At 30.2% G+C, this 20,539-nt stretch overlaps 1 protein-coding gene across 9 annotated transcripts; it reads left to right on the top strand.

Annotated features, from left to right (window-relative positions):
- Nucleotides 1-479: 479 nt before the first annotated feature.
- LOC100805295 (disease resistance protein UNI) lies at nucleotides 480-16,082 on the top strand. 9 transcript variants are annotated; one of them, XM_014767439.2, is made up of 10 exons: nucleotides 488-599; nucleotides 1,944-2,009; nucleotides 3,202-3,805; nucleotides 5,244-5,315; nucleotides 6,416-9,125; nucleotides 9,568-9,801; nucleotides 12,544-13,320; nucleotides 13,917-14,666; nucleotides 14,765-14,850; nucleotides 15,284-16,081. In XM_014767439.2, the coding sequence occupies exons 5-9, from the start codon at nucleotides 6,435-6,437 to the stop codon at nucleotides 14,780-14,782; spliced, it is 4,470 nt and encodes a 1,489-aa protein (XP_014622925.1). In that variant the 5' UTR covers nucleotides 488-599; nucleotides 1,944-2,009; nucleotides 3,202-3,805; nucleotides 5,244-5,315; nucleotides 6,416-6,434; the 3' UTR covers nucleotides 14,783-14,850; nucleotides 15,284-16,081. The 9 variants fall into 9 exon arrangements, with proteins under 9 accessions (XP_014622929.1, XP_006598630.2, XP_014622925.1 ...); XM_014767443.2 differs by lacking the exons at nucleotides 1,944-2,009; nucleotides 3,202-3,805 and having other exon boundaries at nucleotides 480-599; nucleotides 6,416-6,459; nucleotides 6,558-9,125; XM_014767440.3 differs by lacking the exons at nucleotides 488-599; nucleotides 1,944-2,009 and adding an exon at nucleotides 2,484-2,879 and having other exon boundaries at nucleotides 3,371-3,805.
- Nucleotides 16,083-20,539: the final 4,457 nt, after the last annotated feature.

Here is a 20,539-nt window from a genome sequence, read left to right as displayed (position 1 = left end):
CACTGCTTAAACTTCCAATATTCTCTTTCAAACTATTGTAATGTTAACTATTCTTTTAACCTCTGAACAATTTTCTTCCTCTCTGCTTCTATTTTATTTTAAAAATTTAGAGAGGCAATCACCCCTAGTTAGCATAAAGAAAAATGTTTCTTTCAGAATGTAAAATAAACAGAAACGACAAATTGGAGATAAAGAATTAGATTATTTATCGTAAATTAACATCTTTTTAGGGGCACTTGTTTCAAGGATTTATTTTGATTAGTTTCAAAACACGTTACTATGGTTGAACAACAGAAGGGGAAGAAAAAAAAAAGACTATATGGACCAACTAAAGGAGTTGCCGTAGAGTTTAGCTTATCCATGCTAGGAAGGCTGCCAATAAAATAAAAGTAGAAGACAATAGTGCGGTAGATATGAGTGGGAAAGGAAAGAAACCAGTATTATATACTAGTATTTTGCTAAGTTTGACCAAAAACATTTGAAAGAAGTTAAATGACAAGGGAGTTAGTATATAGAGAGAGAAAAACTTGAGCAGCATTTCTCCATAGAGCAATACAAAGTGAAGCATGCTTTCTGAATAAGCATACTTGAGTCTAGAGGTAGTTTTTCCTTCGTATGTGCTTTCTGAATCTGTCCCTCCAAAGCTTCAATAGGCAAATAAGATTAGCTAGCTTCTTGTTATTGTTGTAGTTATTGTTGTTATGAATGATATTATTACGTTAAAGTTTCTTTTTTTGAGTGAAAGATATTGTTGGTTAACTTTGTTGTTTCTGTTTCTCTTCGTGTTTTGTATGTTCTCTTTCTTGGCTGGATTATTATGTAAATTTTACATGATAAGATGTTTAAATAGACCAATCATTAAATAGATGTCTTTAAAGTCTGATCTGTTGTGTTTAACAAATTAAAAGGATTGGACTTGAGTTATTTAAAGACCTGTTTATTTAAATATATTAGATTTAGGCTTATAAAAAAATTCTGTTAAACCTAATAAGTCAGCTTATTTATCTACATAATATAAAAAAAATCATATTACACCAATAATTATGATTAATTAATTTATAAGATATATATATATATATATATATATATATATATATATATATATATATATATAAAAAGTTAATTATTTGATTTATCCTTATAGCTATGTCATATCATATGGCTTTTATGTTAGTTTTTGACATGCATTTTACATTATTTTTATGTGTTTTTTTGACATTTTATGTTAGTTTGTTCACGTTAGTCATATCACACTAGTTATCATATTTTGTTAAGCATACTTTTGTATTGTCTCTTATATTAGTGTTTTAGGTTTTTATTCTTTTAAAAATTAAATTTAGATAAGAATGGAAGGGATGATTTTTTTTATCATATATTACTTTTTAAAGGCTCATTAGCCAATTTAAAATTAAGTTAATGAATGGTAGGCTTTTAAATATGTTAATAGGTCAGATCAAGCTTTCAAAAATATTAGTCGGGCACACAAAAATTGTATGATAGATAGTAGATTAAATTTAAGCCTTAGTTTTATAAAATAGATGAGACTTATTTATAAAAAGTTTAGTATGATTTGACCTATTCAGATTAGATGTGATATGAGTTTATTCCATCTATTGAGATATGAAAAATGTTAACGATGTATCCTTAGGATATTGGTTAACCAACTAAAAGGATTTTTTTTTTTTTTTTGAGATACACAAAATTACATTGTTCATGACTTTTTTACACTCTCTTACCGTATTTATAATAAATATTTTTTCCTTTGAATTCCTTAATCAATATCCTAAGAATATTAATTAGCAAGACCCTTAAGATATAAGCTACATGTTGGTGGTTTTGTTTTTGTTTGGTTTAAATTTGTTGTATTAATTAAGATAAGTAATAAAATGATAAAAAAAAGACTTCCATATTTTATTTCTTTTTTAATTGTTTTTAATTGTTAGGTAGAGTAGATGAAGGAGTATGTTGTTGCTTCTTTCACATTAGTTACCACCAACCGAAGTTATCAGGTGTCACATTATTTGCACAACTATCCTCTTTGTGTTGTTAAATAAATTTGTCTCATGTTTTATATCTTATTATTATTTTTAATATTAATGGTCATTTTTATTCGTTAAAAATCAATATTTTTTATCTTTTAAAGATCTCATGCACTTATTTATTACTTGATTAATAGTTCATCACATCAAGTAAGTATTCATGCTCTATTTAAACCTTCTTTTGTGTGAAAATAGTTAAATTTCAAGTATTATTACATAAATCTTCTTTTAAATTTTAAATATTTTATCAATATTTCTTACTTTGCTTTATCTTCCTCTACATTCACATCATAAATCATATTGTCTATATAATTTTCTTTCTTTTCTTATTCTCTAGGAATTGGATAACACATTGATGTTAAGTGTTTATCAAATATTTTTCATAAATGTCATATATATATATATATATATATATATATATATATATATAATCACTACACCAAATTTGTTCATTTAGTATTTATTTTTCAAATAGACAAACTTTTTAAGTACCATCACACACACACACATATATATATATATAAAATCTAATTTAATCATTCTCATTTTTTAATTGACATACAATCCAAACTATCCACAAACCAAACATGTGAAAATAAGATAAGCTAATACACATAAAGATTCTAAGATGTCACTTTTATTTTGAAACTAACTTATACACAAACCAAGCAAATTAAACAAATATATGTTGGAGTACAAATGCGAAGTGAAGTCCCACATCGGGTAGAAGTGTAAAAGTTAAACACCATATAAGTGAGGAAAAGACCCATAAACTTGCCTTAAGGTTTTGGATTAGGGTATGGTGTCAAATTTCCTTATGTAGTGGATCCTCGTCCATAGGTGTAAATCCCACAAATGAAAAATTGTAGTTGAAGAATTAGATTATATGTCCTAAATGAACAATTTTTTTAGGGGCACTAGTTGCAAGGGTTTATTTTGATTAGTTTCAAAACACGTTACTATGGTTGAACAGCAGAAGAAAAAAAAAGAAGAAAAAAGACTATATGCACCAATGAAAGAGTTGCCGTATAGTTCAGCTTACTCATGCTAGCAAGGCTGCCAATAAAATAAATGTAGATCACGATAGGGCGGTAGAAATGAGTGGGGAAGGAAAACAACTAATATTATATACTAATCTTTTGCCAAGTTTGACCTGAAACAGTAGAAAGGAGTTAAATGACAAGGGAGCTAGTATATACATAGAGAAAGACTTGAGCAGCATCTCGAGAGAGAGCAATACAAAGTGAAGCAGCATAAGCATACTTGAGTCTAGAGGTAGTTTTTTTCTTCCGTACGTGATTTCTGAATCTGTCTCTCCAAAGCTTCAATAGGTGTAAATCCCACAAATGAAAAATTGTAGTTGAAGAATTAGATTATATGTCCTAAATGAACAATTTTTTTAGGGGCACTAGTTGCAAGGGTTTATTTTGATTAGTTTCAAAACACGTTACTATGGTTGAACAGCAGAAGAAAAAAAAAGAAGAAAAAAGACTATATGCACCAATGAAAGAGTTGCCGTATAGTTCAGCTTACTCATGCTAGCAAGGCTGCCAATAAAATAAATGTAGATCACGATAGGGCGGTAGAAATGAGTGGGGAAGGAAAACAACTAATATTATATACTAATCTTTTGCCAAGTTTGACCTGAAACAGTAGAAAGGAGTTAAATGACAAGGGAGCTAGTATATACATAGAGAAAGACTTGAGCAGCATCTCGAGAGAGAGCAATACAAAGTGAAGCAGCATAAGCATACTTGAGTCTAGAGGTAGTTTTTTTCTTCCGTACGTGATTTCTGAATCTGTCTCTCCAAAGCTTCAATAGGCAAATAAGATTAGCTATCTTCTTCTTCTATTTGTAGTTGTTATTGTTATGAAAGCTATTATTACGTGAAAGTTTCTTGTTTTTTTTTTTTTTGGGTGAAAGATGTCGTTGGTTAACTTTGTTTCTGTTTCTCTAAGTGTTTTGTGTTTTCTTGCTTGACTGGGTTATTATGTGAATTTTACATGATGAGATTAAGGATAGAAATAGACCGATCATTAATTAGATGTCTATGACCTCAACCCTCTAAAGTCTTATCTGATGTGACTAACAAAAGGATTGGACTTGAGTTTTTTAAAGACTTATTTAATTAAATATACTGGATTTAGGCTTATAAAAAAAACTTTGTTCATAAGTCAGCTTATTTAGTTATATAATATAAAAAAATAATTTTACATCAATAATTATGATTAATTAATTTATAAGATGAAAAATTATATATAGAGAGAGAGAGAACGAGAAAGAGATAATTACTTTGATTTATCCTTATAGTTACCTAGTGGTGTCATATCATATGATTTTTACATTAGTTTTTCATATCCATTTTACATTATTTTTATTTGTTTTTCAACTTTTAAGGTAGTTTGTTTATGTTAGCCATATCACATGAGTTATCATATATTTTTTATTGTCTCTTTCTTATGGTAGTGTTTTAGGTTTTTAATCTTTTAAAAACTAAATTTAGATAACAATGTAAGGGATGATTCTTTTTACCATATATTATTTTTTAAAGGCTCATTAGCCAATTTAAAATTAAATTAATGAATGGTAGGTTTTTAAATTAGTTAACAGGTCAGGTCAAGCTTTTGAAAAGATTAATCAGACACAAAAAAATCATATGATAAATAATAAGTCAAATTTAGGCTTTAGTTTTATAGAATAAGTCAAACCTATTTTTAAAAAGTTTAGTCTGGTTTGACCTATTCACATCCTTAGATGTGATTCAAACTTATTTGGCATTTTAAGATATGGCAAATGCTAACCAATGTGTCCTTAGGATATTGGTTAACAAATTAAAAGAATAATTTTTTTTATTGAGATCCACAAAATTACACTATTCATATTTTTTTACACTCTCATATATTATCTTTAATAAATATTTTTTTTTCTTTTAATTCCTTAACCAATATTCTAAGAATATTGATTAGCAAGACCCTTAAGATATAAACAATCCTGTTGGTGGTTTTGTTTTTGTTTGGTTTAAATTTGTTGTGTCAATTAAGATAAGTACTAAAATGATAAAAAAAATGTAGGCTTCTATGTTTTATTTCTTTTTTAATTATTTTTTATTGTTAGCTAGAGTAGAGGACATGCTAATTTAATAATAAAATTTCCCTTGTACATGTTTAAAATAAATTGAATTGCATCTATAATGTTTTTATCAGAGATAGGAAGTGAGAGAGGAAGGTGTATGTTGCTACCTCTTTCACATTAGCTACCACCAACAAAGTTATCAGGTAATCACATTATTTGCACAACTATCCTTTGTTGTTAAATAAATTTGTCTGATGTTTTAATATTTTATTATTGTTTTTTATTATTATTAATGGTCATTTTTATTCATTAAAAATCAGTATTCTTTATCTTTCAATTAATGATCTCATGTGGTTATATATGTTAGGATATAAGGAGAAATTAGCTAATATAGTTAAACTATTCATGAGTTAGTTAGTTAGTGGGGTTTATTAGTCATAAATAGAGGAAGAAGGACACGAGAGAGTAAGATTTTATCAGTTATAGATTGAACATTAACTGTCTGTGAAAAGAGAAATCCTGTGTGAAGGAAAAACCCTTCGAAGAGAGCTTTCTAACCTATTTTGTGTTCTTTTCTTAGTAGTCACTAAAATCTTTTATTTTCTTTCTCATTTCAATTCTTGATTCCTAACAAGTTACTTGAGCATAGCTTCAAAGTATTAAAAAAGAATATTAGATAAAGTGTTACTCATACTCCTTCTAGACAAGCTTCAAATTAAGGTACTTTCCCATATAGTAAACAAATTAGGAAGAAAGTTTTAAACAGAAAAAATAAGTTATGTATTTGTAATGTAAAAATATTTTACAGTAGCATTAAATTACAAATTAATATATATAATAAATTTGTTGATTTTCATAATAACTATCTTGAAAATTACAACATTAATGATTCTTTATTAGTTAATAGTGTAAAATTATTTTAATTTCTCATCACTATTAAATTCTTTAAATAATTAATATACCACTATTTTCATAATGAATGATATTCTGGTGATCATTTTGATGAACAACTTTAATAAATATAAATGTTAATTCTTTCACCTTAACTTGAATTTATAAACGTCGTTGTTTTATATGAATAATATAAAGTTTGAATTAACATAATGATCAAAGAATGATCTTCTATTTAGCTTAATTAGATATTCAAATGACCAACTTTTAAACTCTGTCAGTGTCTCTAATGGATCATTATACAATATAAATTAGAGTATTGGATGAATTTATGAAGTTGAGAGCAGTACAATAGCATTTAATATAATTAACTATTTATTCCTTTTGTTCGTTGTCTTCCTATAACTCACAGATAGTACTAGGGGCTGGCCATGGATGCGATAGCTCATGTCCCAGGTGTTTCTCAAATTGCTAATTATGTGATTACATTTATTAAGGATCAAATTGGGTACATATCCTCCTACGAGGAAAACCTTGAAAAGCTTATGACCCAGGTTCAAACTCTGGAGGATACTCAAGTTCTTGTGAAGAACCGGGTTGCTGAGGCTGAAAGGAACGGATACAAGATTGAAAATATTGTACAGAATTGGCTCAAGAATGCAAATGAGATTGTTGCTGAGGCAAAGAAAGTCATTGATGTTGAAGGAGCTACATGGTGTCTGGGACGATATTGTCCCTCTCGGTGGATAAGATGTCAGCTGAGCAAGCGTCTTGAAGAAACGACAAAAAAGATTACAGATCACATAGAGAAAGGAAAAATTGATACAATTTCTTACCGTGATGCGCCTGATGTCACAACTACACCATTTTCTAGAGGTTATGAAGCACTGGAGTCCAGAACATCAATGCTGAATGAGATTAAGGAAATTCTTAAGGATCCTAAAATGTACATGATTGGGGTGCATGGCATGGGTGGCGTGGGTAAAACCACTCTTGTGAATGAGTTAGCTTGGCAAGTAAAAAAAGATGGATTATTTGTTGCTGTAGCCATAGCCAATATAACCAATTCTCCAAATGTGAAAAAAATTCAAGGCCAAATTGCTGATGCATTGTGGGATCGGAAGCTTAAAAAAGAGACAGAAAGTGGAAGAGCAATAGAACTGCGTGAAAGGATAAAAAAGCAGGAGAAAGTTCTTATTATTCTTGATGACATTTGGAGTGAACTTGATTTGACGGAAGTGGGAATTCCTTTTGGTGATGAACACAATGGTTGCAAATTGGTGATAACTTCCAGAGAACGTGAAGTGCTGATAAAGATGGACACTCAAAAAGATTTTAATCTTACAGCTTTACTGGAGGAGGATAGTTGGAATTTGTTCCAGAAAATAGCAGGTAATGTTAATGAAGTTAGTATAAAACCAATTGCAGAAGAAGTGGCAAAATGTTGTGCTGGTTTGCCTCTTTTGATCACAGCCTTGGGAAAGGGTTTGAGAAAAAAGGAAGTCCATGCTTGGAGGGTTGCCCTGAAACAACTAAAGGAATTTAAGCATAAAGAGTTGGAGAATAATGTCTACCCTGCTTTGAAGTTAAGTTATGATTTTTTAGATACAGAGGAATTGAAGTCACTATTCTTATTTATTGGTTCATTTGGACTAAATGAGATGCTCACTGAAGATTTGTTTATATGCTGTTGGGGGTTGGGCTTTTATGGTGGCGTGGACAAATTGATGGAGGCAAGAGACACACATTACACATTAATAAATGAGCTTAGGGCCTCTTCATTATTGCTTGAAGGTAAACTTGATTGGGTTGGAATGCATGATGTTGTGCGTGACGTGGCTAAATCAATTGCATCTAAGTCTCCTCCGACCGACCCGACCTATCCCACCTATGCAGATCAGTTTGGCAAGTGCCATTATATTAGATTTCAGTCTTCCTTGACTGAAGTCCAAGCTGATAAATCTTTCTCTGGGATGATGAAAGAAGTGATGACTTTGATTTTACATAAAATGTCCTTCACCCCTTTCCTACCCCCTTCTCTCAATCTCTTGATAAACCTTCGCTCATTGAATCTGAGAAGATGTAAATTGGGAGACATAAGGATAGTGGCCGAACTCTCAAATTTAGAAATTCTTTCCTTGGCCGAGTCTAGTTTTGCAGACCTCCCAGTTGAAATAAAACATCTGACTCGTCTTCGTTTGCTAAATTTAACAGACTGCTATGATCTAAGAGTCATTCCTACAAATATTATATCAAGTTTGATGTGCTTAGAAGAATTGTACATGGGAGGTTGCAATAATATTGAATGGGAGGTTGAAGGAAGCAAAAGTGAAAGCAACAATGCTAACGTACGTGAGTTACAGGATTTGCATAATTTGACAACTTTGGAGATATCATTCATAGATACTTCGGTTTTGCCAATGGACTTCCAGTTCCCTGCAAATCTCGAAAGATACCACATATTGATTAGTGATCTGGGGGAATGGGAGTTGTCTTCAATATGGTATGGTAGAGCTCTCGGAAGAACACTTAAGCTCAAAGACTATTGGCGGACGAGCAGATCGTTGTTCACCACAGTTGAGGACTTGAGATTTGCTAAATTAAAGGGTATTAAGGATTTGTTGTATAATTTGGATGTGGGAGGTTTTTCTCAATTAAAGCATTTGTATATCCAAGACAATGATGAATTGTTGTACCTCATTAACACAAGAAGGTTGATGAATCACCATTCTGCATTCCTCAATTTGGAGACTTTGGTTCTTAAGTTGCTGTATAAGATGGAAGAAATATGTCATGGTCCAATGCAGACACAGTCTCTTGCAAAGCTAAAAGTTATTAAAGTTACATATTGCAATGGGTTGAAGAATCTATTTTTGTATTCTCTCACAGGAAACCTTTCTCAACTTCATGATATGGAAATTTCTCATTGTAGAGGTATGACAGAGATCATAGCTATGGAAAAACAAGAGGATTGGAAAGAACTTCAACAGATTGTTCTGCCTGAATTGCATTCTGTCACTTTAGAAGGTTTACCTGAGCTTCAGAGTTTCTATTGTTCTGTAACAGTCGATCAGGGTAATCCATCCGGTCAGAGCAATACTTTGGCACTGTTTAATCAACAGGTAAACTCATGTCTTAAAATGACTTCAATATTTCAATTCTTTTTTGCAACTTTTAAATATTGAACTTGTAACTATTTTCTCAAAAGTTTGATTTAACAAAAATTGTATTCTTTAATCATAATTTATTTTCTTAAGTTTGTAGATATAATTTTCTATTTTACCTATTATAGTGATGAATCTAAAAATGTATTTAAGAAGGGATCCATATTAATTATTTATTTTATGAATAAAATTAAAAATATGATCTACTAAAAAAAATTTAAACAAATATCAATTCAAAAACTTATTCTTTTATATATTTTCTTTTATTAATTTTTTTATAATCTTATTTTTTTCCTCATATTTACAGAAATGATCTTAATCCATCCTTGATTATTGTAGAGTTCTCCTAACATAATAATTCCATTGTCATTTATTTTTACAATATTGTATATTTCCATAGGTGGTGATCCCTAAACTTGAAAAATTGAAATTATATGACATGAATGTATTCAAGATATGGGATGATAAACTTCCCGTCCTTTCATGCTTTCAAAACTTGAAGAGTTTGATAGTGAGCAAATGTAATTGTTTCACAAGTTTATTCCCATATGGAGTGGCAAGAGCACTGGTCAAACTACAACATGTTGAGATTTCCTGGTGCAAAAGGCTGAAAGCCATTTTCGCCCAAGAAGAGGTAAACATTTTAAAATTGAATAATATTATAATTATGGGTAATTTTTAAAAAATACTTAAATTCAAATTAGAGCTAAAAATATTAGAAATGGTAGATGGAAAGACAACGGAAAGACATAAGAAATGATGTTAAACCATTCCATTGATATTGAAAGCATAAAATCACATGTCATATGTATGTTAGAAGCCTATTCAATTTTGAACATAAAATATATATTTGAAATTGAAATTGATTTTCCATATTCAGTTATAATTTGTTAAAATGTTCTCTTGTAATTAAAAACATAAGAGGATGTAATAGATGTATGCTAGGAGTGGGAAGTTAACCTTTGAATCGGAACATTAAAACAATCAAAAGAAAGAATATAAATTTTTATGCTTTTGAGATGTTCATTTTTATTTTATTTTTTACAATTATTATTTCAATTTACTAGAATGATAAAAGTTTTTTTTTTATCGTGGGGAAATAACGAACTAAACAGAGGACAAAAATAAAATAGAGTAAAACAATTCATTAATGATAAAATTTAAAAGATAAAAAACGCAATTCATTAATAAGAGTAAAATAGAAATGAATTTATATTTAAAAAATAACAATAAAAAAGATGTTGTCATTACCAGTGTGAATAGTAGTTAAAAATACAAAATATAGTATAAAATTTGTGATAATATAAGATAAAAGTTGTGATTACCTAACTTGTAAAGAAAATAACCAATATATTGATCAACTTATATGTTGTTATTTTAGATTAACATAGGTTAGCCTCCTATCCCATAGGGAATACCAATGGTGTCTAAAAAAAGTCTTAAAGAATGTATAAATTTTAATTATATATAACTAAAATTTATAATAGATAGAAGTATAAAAATCAAATTCTAATTAAAAAATTTAGTTAAACATTTTTTTCAAATATATATCTAATATTATATATTTTTGATAAAACAGTTTATAATATTATTTTTAATTTTTAATAATTTATTTTGAAATTTTGAAATTACATTTAAAAACAAAGGTAAAAAAATTGAAAACAATGAGAGAAAAAAAAACAAATATTAGATAAAATAAAAAATATCAAAAAACTTTTAAAAGTGAAAAGAGAGAGAATATCAATAATTACTAATTGAGAGAATGGACATGTTGTTCATTATAATTTTGAATTTAGGATTAGATTAAGATTCATTAAGAATAAAATAATCATTCTAATAGATAAAAATATATACAAATTATATTAAAAATAAAATTCGTAAAAAGTAAATATTTTTAAACATGTAAATTATATTTTATATTTTTGATAAAAAACTTAGAGTGATACAATATTATTTTAATTACTAACAGTTTTTTAAAAAATAAAATTCATTTTAAAAACAGAGATGAAAAATTTTAAAGCAATGGAGAAAATCAAGTATGTAAATAAAAAAATGGAATAGTTGTTTTGGATGGTTGATAAAAACCATTTTGGCTACTTGTAGTGGTAGTACATAAAATGCACATCCAAAAAAGAAAAGAGAGAATGTCAATAATTTTTAATTGAAAGAAAGGACATGTTTTGTATTATAATATATAATATAGAATTAGATTAAGACTAAACTAATTTTAGAATTTATTTTCTATAAACAAGAAAAATATTTTCAAATTTTTCGTAGAAAATATTTTAAATTTGATACAAAGTATTTAGTTTTCAAATTTAAATATAATTCAGATTAAGAATTATAAATTAGAAAAGAATACAGTAAAGAATGAGAGTGAAAATAAATTCTAAAACAGATTTCATGCAAAGATGAAGATATAAATTTAATTATCACAAGAAGTCATTACCAAATTCACAACTTCTAAAATCTATAATATTAAATTTTTTTATTTAATTATCATATTTTTATTTAACTTTCTAAGTCGTTTGTTATTTACTTTTTATTACAAGCTCTAAAAAATGTTTGAAATAATGTCAATCTAAGTTGGTGAGGTTTTGGGGCTGGGGTTGGGGTGTGTGTAAGTTATAAAATTATCATGAGCATAATAACGGGACTTATAAAATTTAATTTCATGTATTTAATAAGTTTATAACATTTGTGCAAAATAAATTAAATTAATGGTGACTACCAAACCTAATTGATTAAGTAAAATTAGATAAATTTATATATTTTAATAAAATGAATTAAATAAATGGGAACTCATAAATTTAATTAACTTAATACAATTAGATAGAATTATTATATTTATGTAAAATAAATTTAATTGATGAGGACTCATGCAATTAATAAATCCAATATAATACGATAAAAATTATATTATATACCACTATAGAGACTTTAATTTTTTCAAAAATAAAATTAAAGAAAATAGAAGCGATTACTTGATTCACGACTTTCATATTATATTCAAATTAAAAATCATAATAGAATATAATATATTAATGAAATTAAAAGTTTTATATAACTTTATAGCATTGAATAAAAGTCTTACATAACTTTGATGTCTTATAAAAAATAAAAATAAAAAGTCATGTACGGAAAGTTATTATTTTCTTGCATATTTTATATTTAAAATAAAAATCCATTATTCACATTTACGATTTCATTTTAGAGAATTCGTAATAGCAAACGACTAACCCTACAAATTAAGAATTAATTCAAATCTATACCATTTCAATTTTTTTGAAACAAATTTCTCCTAAGCGACAAAAATAAAAGTCAACTTTTGAATTTCATATGACACTAGTGTATTAATTTGAAATATATTTTGTAGGTTCAATTTCCAAACTCGGAGACAGTGAAAATCAGCATCATGAATGATTGGGAATCAATATGGCCTAATCAAGAGCCTCCAAATTCCTTCCATCACAATCTGGATATTGACATTTATGACTGTAAAAGCATGGATTTTGTCATTCCCACCTCTGCTGCTAAAGAGTTTCATCAGCAGCACCAATTTCTTGAAATAAGATCGTGTGGCATAAAGAATATTGTTGAAAAAAGTGATATTATTTGTGATATGACGCATGTTTACCTTGAAAAAATAACTGTAGCAGAGTGTCCAGGCATGAAGACCATAATTCCATCCTTTGTGCTATTTCAGTGTTTAGATGAATTGATTGTGTCCAGTTGTCATGGACTGGTAAATATTATAAGGCCATCAACAACCACAAGTTTACCAAACCTCCGCATTTTAAGGATAAGTGAATGTGATGAGCTAGAGGAAATTTATGGAAGCAATAATGAGAGTGATGATACACCACTGGGCGAGATTGCTTTTAGGAAATTGGAGGAATTGACATTGGAATACTTACCGAGGCTCACAAGCTTTTGCCAGGGAAGTTATGGCTTCAGGTTTCCATCATTACAAAAGGTACATTTGAAAGATTGTCCAATGATGGAGACTTTTTGTCAGGGAAACTTAACCACACCAAGCCTCACAAAGGTGGAATATGAAGGGATACAATATGTTTGGCATTCTAGTAAACTGAGTGAAGATCATTGGTATGGCGACCTTAATACTACTGTTAGAACAGTTTTCACTAAAAAGGTACACATCAACCAAATTTGAGCTTCTTAACTCCTATTCTTATTCCGACCCTTTGATGTTAAGAATGTTACGCTGTGTTACACGCATAATTAATTAAATTAAAAGTCTTATATAACTTTATAGCTTCCGTTAAAAGTGATACATACTACTCGATTTAAATGAACCATATTTAATTACACAATTTATTTAAAATTTAAATTTTTATTTAACTTATTTTTAATTGAAATTTGATATTAAGAATAAAAAAAATTATTATTGGAATTAAAACCTCAAATAATTAAAATGTATTTTAAAGATATTAACATTAAATGAAATAAAATTAGTTGAAATTGTCTTATATTGAAGGAACAATTATGACTTACAATCTTTTTTTATAAAAAAATTATTTTTTATTATTTTGTTGCTTATTTTATATTTAAAATAAAAAACAATTGCTCATGTTTAGGATTTCATTTTTGAGAATTCAAAAGTGTAAATGACTTAAAGTCTATACTATTTCATTATTTTGAAACAAAATTTCTCCTGTGCGGTAAAAGAATAATCAACTTTCGAATTTCATATGGCACTCGTGTATTTAACTGGAATATATATTGTAGGATCAATATAATCCAGATTTGGAGAAACTGGATATCAGAAACAACAAAAATTTGAAGTCCATATGGCCTAATCAAGTGACTCCAAATTCCTTTCCTAACCTGACGCAAATTGTCATTTATTCCTGTAAAAGCCAGTATGTCTTTCCCAACCATGTGGCCAAAGTGCTTCGGCAGCTCCAAGTTCTTAACATAAGCTGGAGTACCATAGAGAATATTGTTGAAGAAAGCGATAGTACTTGTGATATGACGGTTGTTTATCTTCAAGTACAATATTGTTTTGGTATGATGACCATAGTCCCATCCTCTGTCCTGTTTCATTCTTTAGATGAATTGCATGTGTTCTGTGGTGATGGACTAAAAAATATTATAATGCCATCAACAATCGCAAACTTACCAAATCTCCGCATTTTAAGTATAAAGTACTGTTATTGGCTAGAGGAAATTTATGGAAGCGATAATGAGAGTGATGCACCACTTGGCGAGATTGCTTTTATGAAATTGGAGGAATTGACATTGGAATACTTACCGAGGCTCACAAGCTTTTGCCAGGGAAGTTACAACTTCAAGTTTCCATCATTACAAAAGGTACATTTGAAAGACTGTCCCGTGATGGAGACTTTCTGTCATGGAAACTTAACCACAACCAACCACATTGAGGTGCGATGCCTACATGGATGGCGTTATGAAGAATCAGAAGATCAGTGGGATGGTGACCTTAATACTACCATTAGAACAATTTTCACTAAAAAGGTACATATCAACCAAACTTTAGGTTCTTAGTTCCATTTCTTACTCCTACTTTTGGGATTAAGAATTTAATGTTCTGTTTTATATTGTTGAGTATCCAGAAAAGTGAACAAGATTGAATTCATCATTAGTATCAGACCACGGCCGAATATGTCTATTATTAAGACATTGAGCTGCAGGTATTTAGGTATGACTATTATTTTGTGTTTTTGATTTTTATATCTTTCATAATACTTTTAATCATTCGGCGCATTGGGCTATTAGATTTCTGCTCCATGATTTTAATGGGTTGTGTTACTCTTTATATCTTTTGCATTTTTAGTGTTATATGAGTGGGAATGGGAAGGGTAGGATGGGATTAGCTGGAACTTGTGTAGAGAATAGTAGCCACTCCGCTGCCTATAGTTTTTTCGGCTTTTCTTTTCTACACATTTTCGCACCATCAGGTTCCTTATTCTTTTCTTACAGGAATTATATAATCTATCTATTATAGAGTAAAAATCAGGGTTAGTCTTGTTATATTTGGGTGCCTATCAGCGCCTAAACTGTGTTCTACTTTAGCACTGCAATTTACTCCTATGGATGATATATAATTAATTTTCCTTACTATCTTTTTGTAGGTACTCGGTTTGATTTGAATTTGACACATCCGATACTTGCCTTTTGGCCAGCGAGTCCTTGCCAATAAATCAACATTCTTTGGTCTCTTTCATGCTTGTCATCAACAACAACACTTAGATGTTTTCTAATTTCTTTTTTGTATTTAAATATTGAACTTTATGTAACGATCTGAGATGTGAAATTTATTTTTCTCGTCATGTTGTAACTGTGTATATGTAACATCCGTACAAAAATCACTTGATCAAATTACATCATTATAGAGTCATAACTTAAAAATGAGGTTGCTACTTAGTTGGGTTAAGCACGTGAAGTCAGGAAGTCCAAGTCATATTTGATTGTGTATCTACTTAGTTGGGTTAAGCACGTGAAATCTTGGTGAATTCCATCGCCACATTAATTTTCCTGAATGTGATTGTGTCCATTGTGTTTAACATTGGAGAGATAGAGCTTGTAAATGCAACTCCTTATGTGCTATTATTCAACTCGTCTGCGGCTGTGAAGAAGATTGTTGGTGGCTTAGAAAGATAGAATCTAAGAGAGAAAAAACTCCAGGTTTATGTTGGATTGGTAGATCTGAGAGATAAGGTTCATCTATTTCTTGCAGTGAGGGGATCAGTCACAGGAATATTGAAGAGATAAAACCCACAATATTGAATGTGTAAGGAGATGCAAATATCTATTTTCTATTTATAGTATATAAATCCTGAAGCCTGAGCATTTCATTCTTGTGTGGCGGAGTGGTTCAATATTTCGCTTTCTCGCTTTCTTTGGCCCCGTTCAAGGGTGGTTGTGAGTTTCTGGCTTACTGCTTTTAAATGTAATTCTTAAAACAAAAATGTGTTCGACAAAAATGGAGCTGAATTGGTATTCAACTCAATTTTAAAACTGTTTTACATTCATCATCAAATCCAAGAAAAAAAGTTATGCAAATTTGGTTTAGTTTTAAAAACACATTCTAACCACCACCACCGTCGCCGCATGTGCCGCCGCCACCACACTATCCTTGCCACTACCTCCACTGTCACCACCACCACCACAGATCCAAAAATTTTCCTTAGTGAGGATAATAAATAGTTTATAATATTATACAAAAGAAAAATATTAATAATTTTTACAAAATACATAATGTTATGACAAAAGAACAATCTAAAATACTTAAGTTTCTACAAATTACAACTGTCCTTTACGCATTTTTATTGAAAATGTTCTGTGATTGTTTCATTGTCAATACTATAAAAAAATATCTATCTATGTAATTAACCAAACAATCAATGAACCATTCATCTTCTCCTATGCAATTGACATTCTATTCTTCACAAAATTTATAGCAGAAAAATATCATAAATGACAAACTTTAAGTCCTTTTTGTACTGTTGTGTTTGGAAGGGAAATGCTGTGTGGCTACGGTTAGCCTTTGCATACAGTTAACCAGTCTTATGAGGATTTCTTTTGACAAAATCCATAGCTTTGAACTCAGATAGTCATTCTTTTTTTTTTTTTTCTCTCTCTCTTTTTTTTCCTTTTTTTTCCTCTTCATGGGTTTAAGATATATCCCCCATGCTTTTGTATTTTCTTCTGTTTTTAATATACTTCTGGTCTGCTTCATGTTATCATGAGCATGCCATTTTTTTTTCAAAAAAAAAAAACAATAAAGAGGCAAAAAGTATGTTTATCTTTGTTTTTTTTTCCATTGCTAGAATAAGAGGAGGTTAATTACGGCAACATTAAAAAAAACTCTTCTAGCGACTGAGGGAGCTTTCTGAAGTGAGGTCTTATTGTCTCTGGTGTCATTCATTATTGATGTCTTTGTGTTAATGTTAGACAAGTGGCCTCAGTATCTTAAGAAGGGGGGGTTGAACTAAGATACAAAACTTTGCTTAATTAAAATTTTAACTCTCTTTTGGATTATTAATGCACCCTTAATATGAATTACTCTAAGAACAATTCAAAATAAACTTCTTTAAAGTAAAAGATAAATTGCAATAATTAAAAGAAGTTTAAGGGAAGAGAGAATGGAAACTCAGTTTTTATACTAGTTCGGTCATGCCCTGTACCTACGTCCAGTCCCCAAGCAACCCGACCGCTTGAGTTTTATACTATCTTGTAAGAAGCCTTTTACAAAGTCTGAACCACACAGGGATAACCATTTCCCTTGTGTTCACAAATCCTTACAACTTAAGGTCTCTTAAACAAATCTCTTTGAATAAGAAGAAGAATTTTCTCTCTTTAAGAGAAGGATATTACAATTGAAGATCGATCAAAATTCCTTATTGAATTTGCAAGTGTTTTGGCCAAGGAATATTTTGAGAGTGATAAGATAATTTGGTTTTGAGAGGATAAGACAATTTGGTTAAGAAAAATTCTAAGAAATTTTGTATCCCAAGTCACCTATTTATAGGCCTTAGATGGCTATTCAAAAATTTCTTGAACAGTTGTGACTCTTGGGAGTTATTTTCAAAAATTCCTTATTGGTAATCAATTACATAAAAGTGATAATCAATTACATAGTTTGTTTCGGAAAATTTATGACTCTTCAGACTTGAAATTTGAATTTTCCGTGTTTGTTAATCGATTACACAAATGTTATAATCGATTACAGGCTTTTAAAATTTAAATTCAAATTTCTAAAAGTTGTTACAAATAGTTTAAACTTCTAGTAATCGATTACATACCTTGTCTAATCTATTACAGGCTTTTAAATTCAAATTCAAAATTTGCAAATTGTTTCAGAAATCAATTTAGCCATTGGTAATCGATTACATTCTTTGGTAATCAATTACCAAGCATGAATTTAGGAATTCTTTCTAAGATCCTATCAATTAAGTACATCGTTCTTCTTGCATTTTTGAATTGTTGACTTGAATCACACTCATCTTTGGCATCATCAAAACTTCATATCATATATGCTTATACTATTTCCCCCTTTTTGATGATGACAATAATTTGAAATCAAGATAAACGATATACAGTTGATAATGGATGCTTACAACCCTTACTCTCCCTTAAGATTGGAATTTATGCCTAAGTTCATGATAAATTCTACCCAAGTTCTCTCCCTTTTTGGCAACATCAAAATGCCAAAAACTTCTGGAGAAAGGAACTAAGGCAACATCAAAATCATAGCACAATTTAACCGTAAATTGATTCAATCCATAGAATAAACCAAGCAAGTCTTAATCATCCAAATCAAAGTCACAAACCAAAACATAATGGTAAACATCCAACACAACCATAACAAAAGTACTAAGCAATAGGAGCCAAAATACAAGGCTAAAGAAATAACCATAAAGCTCAAGGAAATAAAACATAAGAAAGATAACAAAGAGTTAGCCGAGGGATTGAAGCAATGCCTGATGAAGCTCATATCATCTTCAAGCCTAGTGATACGAGTATCCATCTCATCAAAGCAAGTATCCATCACATCAAAACATTCACCCACAAATGCTCGAAGATCGTGGAGCTCTATGAGGATTCAGTCAGTAGAAAAGAGGAAGCATCCCTTTGTGGTGGAGGAGATGGGGTACGCTCGTCGGGAATAGGTGGTGGCAAGTCTTGTTTGCGAACCCACTGACCATTAACATCCTTCCGGTAACCAAAGGAGGGAACCACACTGTCACCAATGGAGAAAGACCTTTTAACCTTGACAAAGGGTTCATCATCCAAAGGAACATTGAAATGATGAAGAAAAAGAGTAACAAGGTGGGGATAAGGTAGAGGTGCATTGGCTCGTAATGTAGTGCAAACAAGACTTACCAGTTTGAAAAGCGCACATCAGAATCAAATCCTCCTTAGAGGCTTGGGCAAGATTTGTAGACCGAGGAAGTAAAATGCGAACAATAATGTAGTGCATGATGCGACAATCGAGAGTAAATGACCCAACAAGTAATCTGCCGGTCATGTCAGCCTGATCATTGCAAATAATTATGCGAGCATCATGACTTGATCATCGGAGGAAAATAAGGTGGATGAATAGGGAAATGAAAGAGAGGGAGGAATTGGTCCTGTTGGGTCTCCGGAGGTTCCATGGCGGCAGTGGCCTGCAGCGGTGGTGGTGGAGGAAGATCCCTTTCGTTTCTTTGATGATTCAGCCATTTGAAGTTGTTTCAGCTGATTTTAATCGATGGGTTTTGAAGAGAATTGAAAAAGATGAAGATTGGGCTTTGTTTGAAGCAATTTGATTAAGAAATGAGAAATATATGAGGATTTAAAGATTTGGGGAGGGTTTGCTCCGTCACACGAAAGGGGAGAGTGAGAGTTCTGCGAAAACGCAGATATTTATAGACAACGACACTTTGTAATCGATTATAGGCCTTTGTAATCAATTACAGGAGTAACCTGTAACTATTGGAGCCTACTGGTAATCAATTACAGGCTTCTGTAATCAAGTACAACCTTGTTGTTCTAAGGTAATCGATTATAGGGAATGATAACCGATTACCAGACCCTTAAACAAGGTTTTTTTAATTAAAACTAACTATTCTTAAGTCACATACATACTTAACTAGCACAATCAAATGCATTCAATCAAAACTAACTATTTTTAAGGAAAATACACACTTAACTATGATAATCAGGCACAATCAAATGCATTCAATCAACAATCATCAAACACAAACAAATCTAATCAATTTATCAATCAATTTACTACACACAATAGATTATATTGCTTTTAAAAATTCAAACAAAGGTAATTAAAGACAATATTATATGACAAACAACAATTAATATGAATATTAATAACACAAACAACTACACTCAAAGACAATCTATTAAACATAAGGGGGATAAAACTTAATTTGAGTTACCTATTTGTCTAGATCATTGATATCTAAAAGACCTAGTTCTCTCCTAATAGCAAAGAATGTTTCTTTAGGGAGAGGTTTTGTAAAGATATCAGCTAACTGATTCTTTGTATCAACAAATTCTAGTACATAATCTCCCTTTTGAACATGATCTCTCAAGAAATGATGTCTTATCTCTATATGCTTGGTTCTTGAGTGCTGAAAAGGATTCTCAGATAGATTTATAGCACTCATGTTATCACATCTTATAGGAATATGATCAAGAAATATTCCATAATCAGAAAGTTGTTGCTTCATCTAAAGAATTTGGGCACAACAACTGCCAACAGAAATGTATTCCGCTTCAGCATTGGATAAAACAACACTATTTTGTTTCTTACTATGCCAAGAGACTAGAGCAGATCCAATGAAATGACAAGTTCCACTTGTGCTCTTTCTATCAGTTTTAGAACC

This window comes from Glycine max, chromosome 15 (assembly GCF_000004515.6).
Source record: "Glycine max cultivar Williams 82 chromosome 15, Glycine_max_v4.0, whole genome shotgun sequence".
Taxonomy (NCBI): Eukaryota; Viridiplantae; Streptophyta; class Magnoliopsida; order Fabales; family Fabaceae; genus Glycine; species Glycine max.
This window is presented reverse-complemented; position numbering and strand designations above follow the sequence as displayed.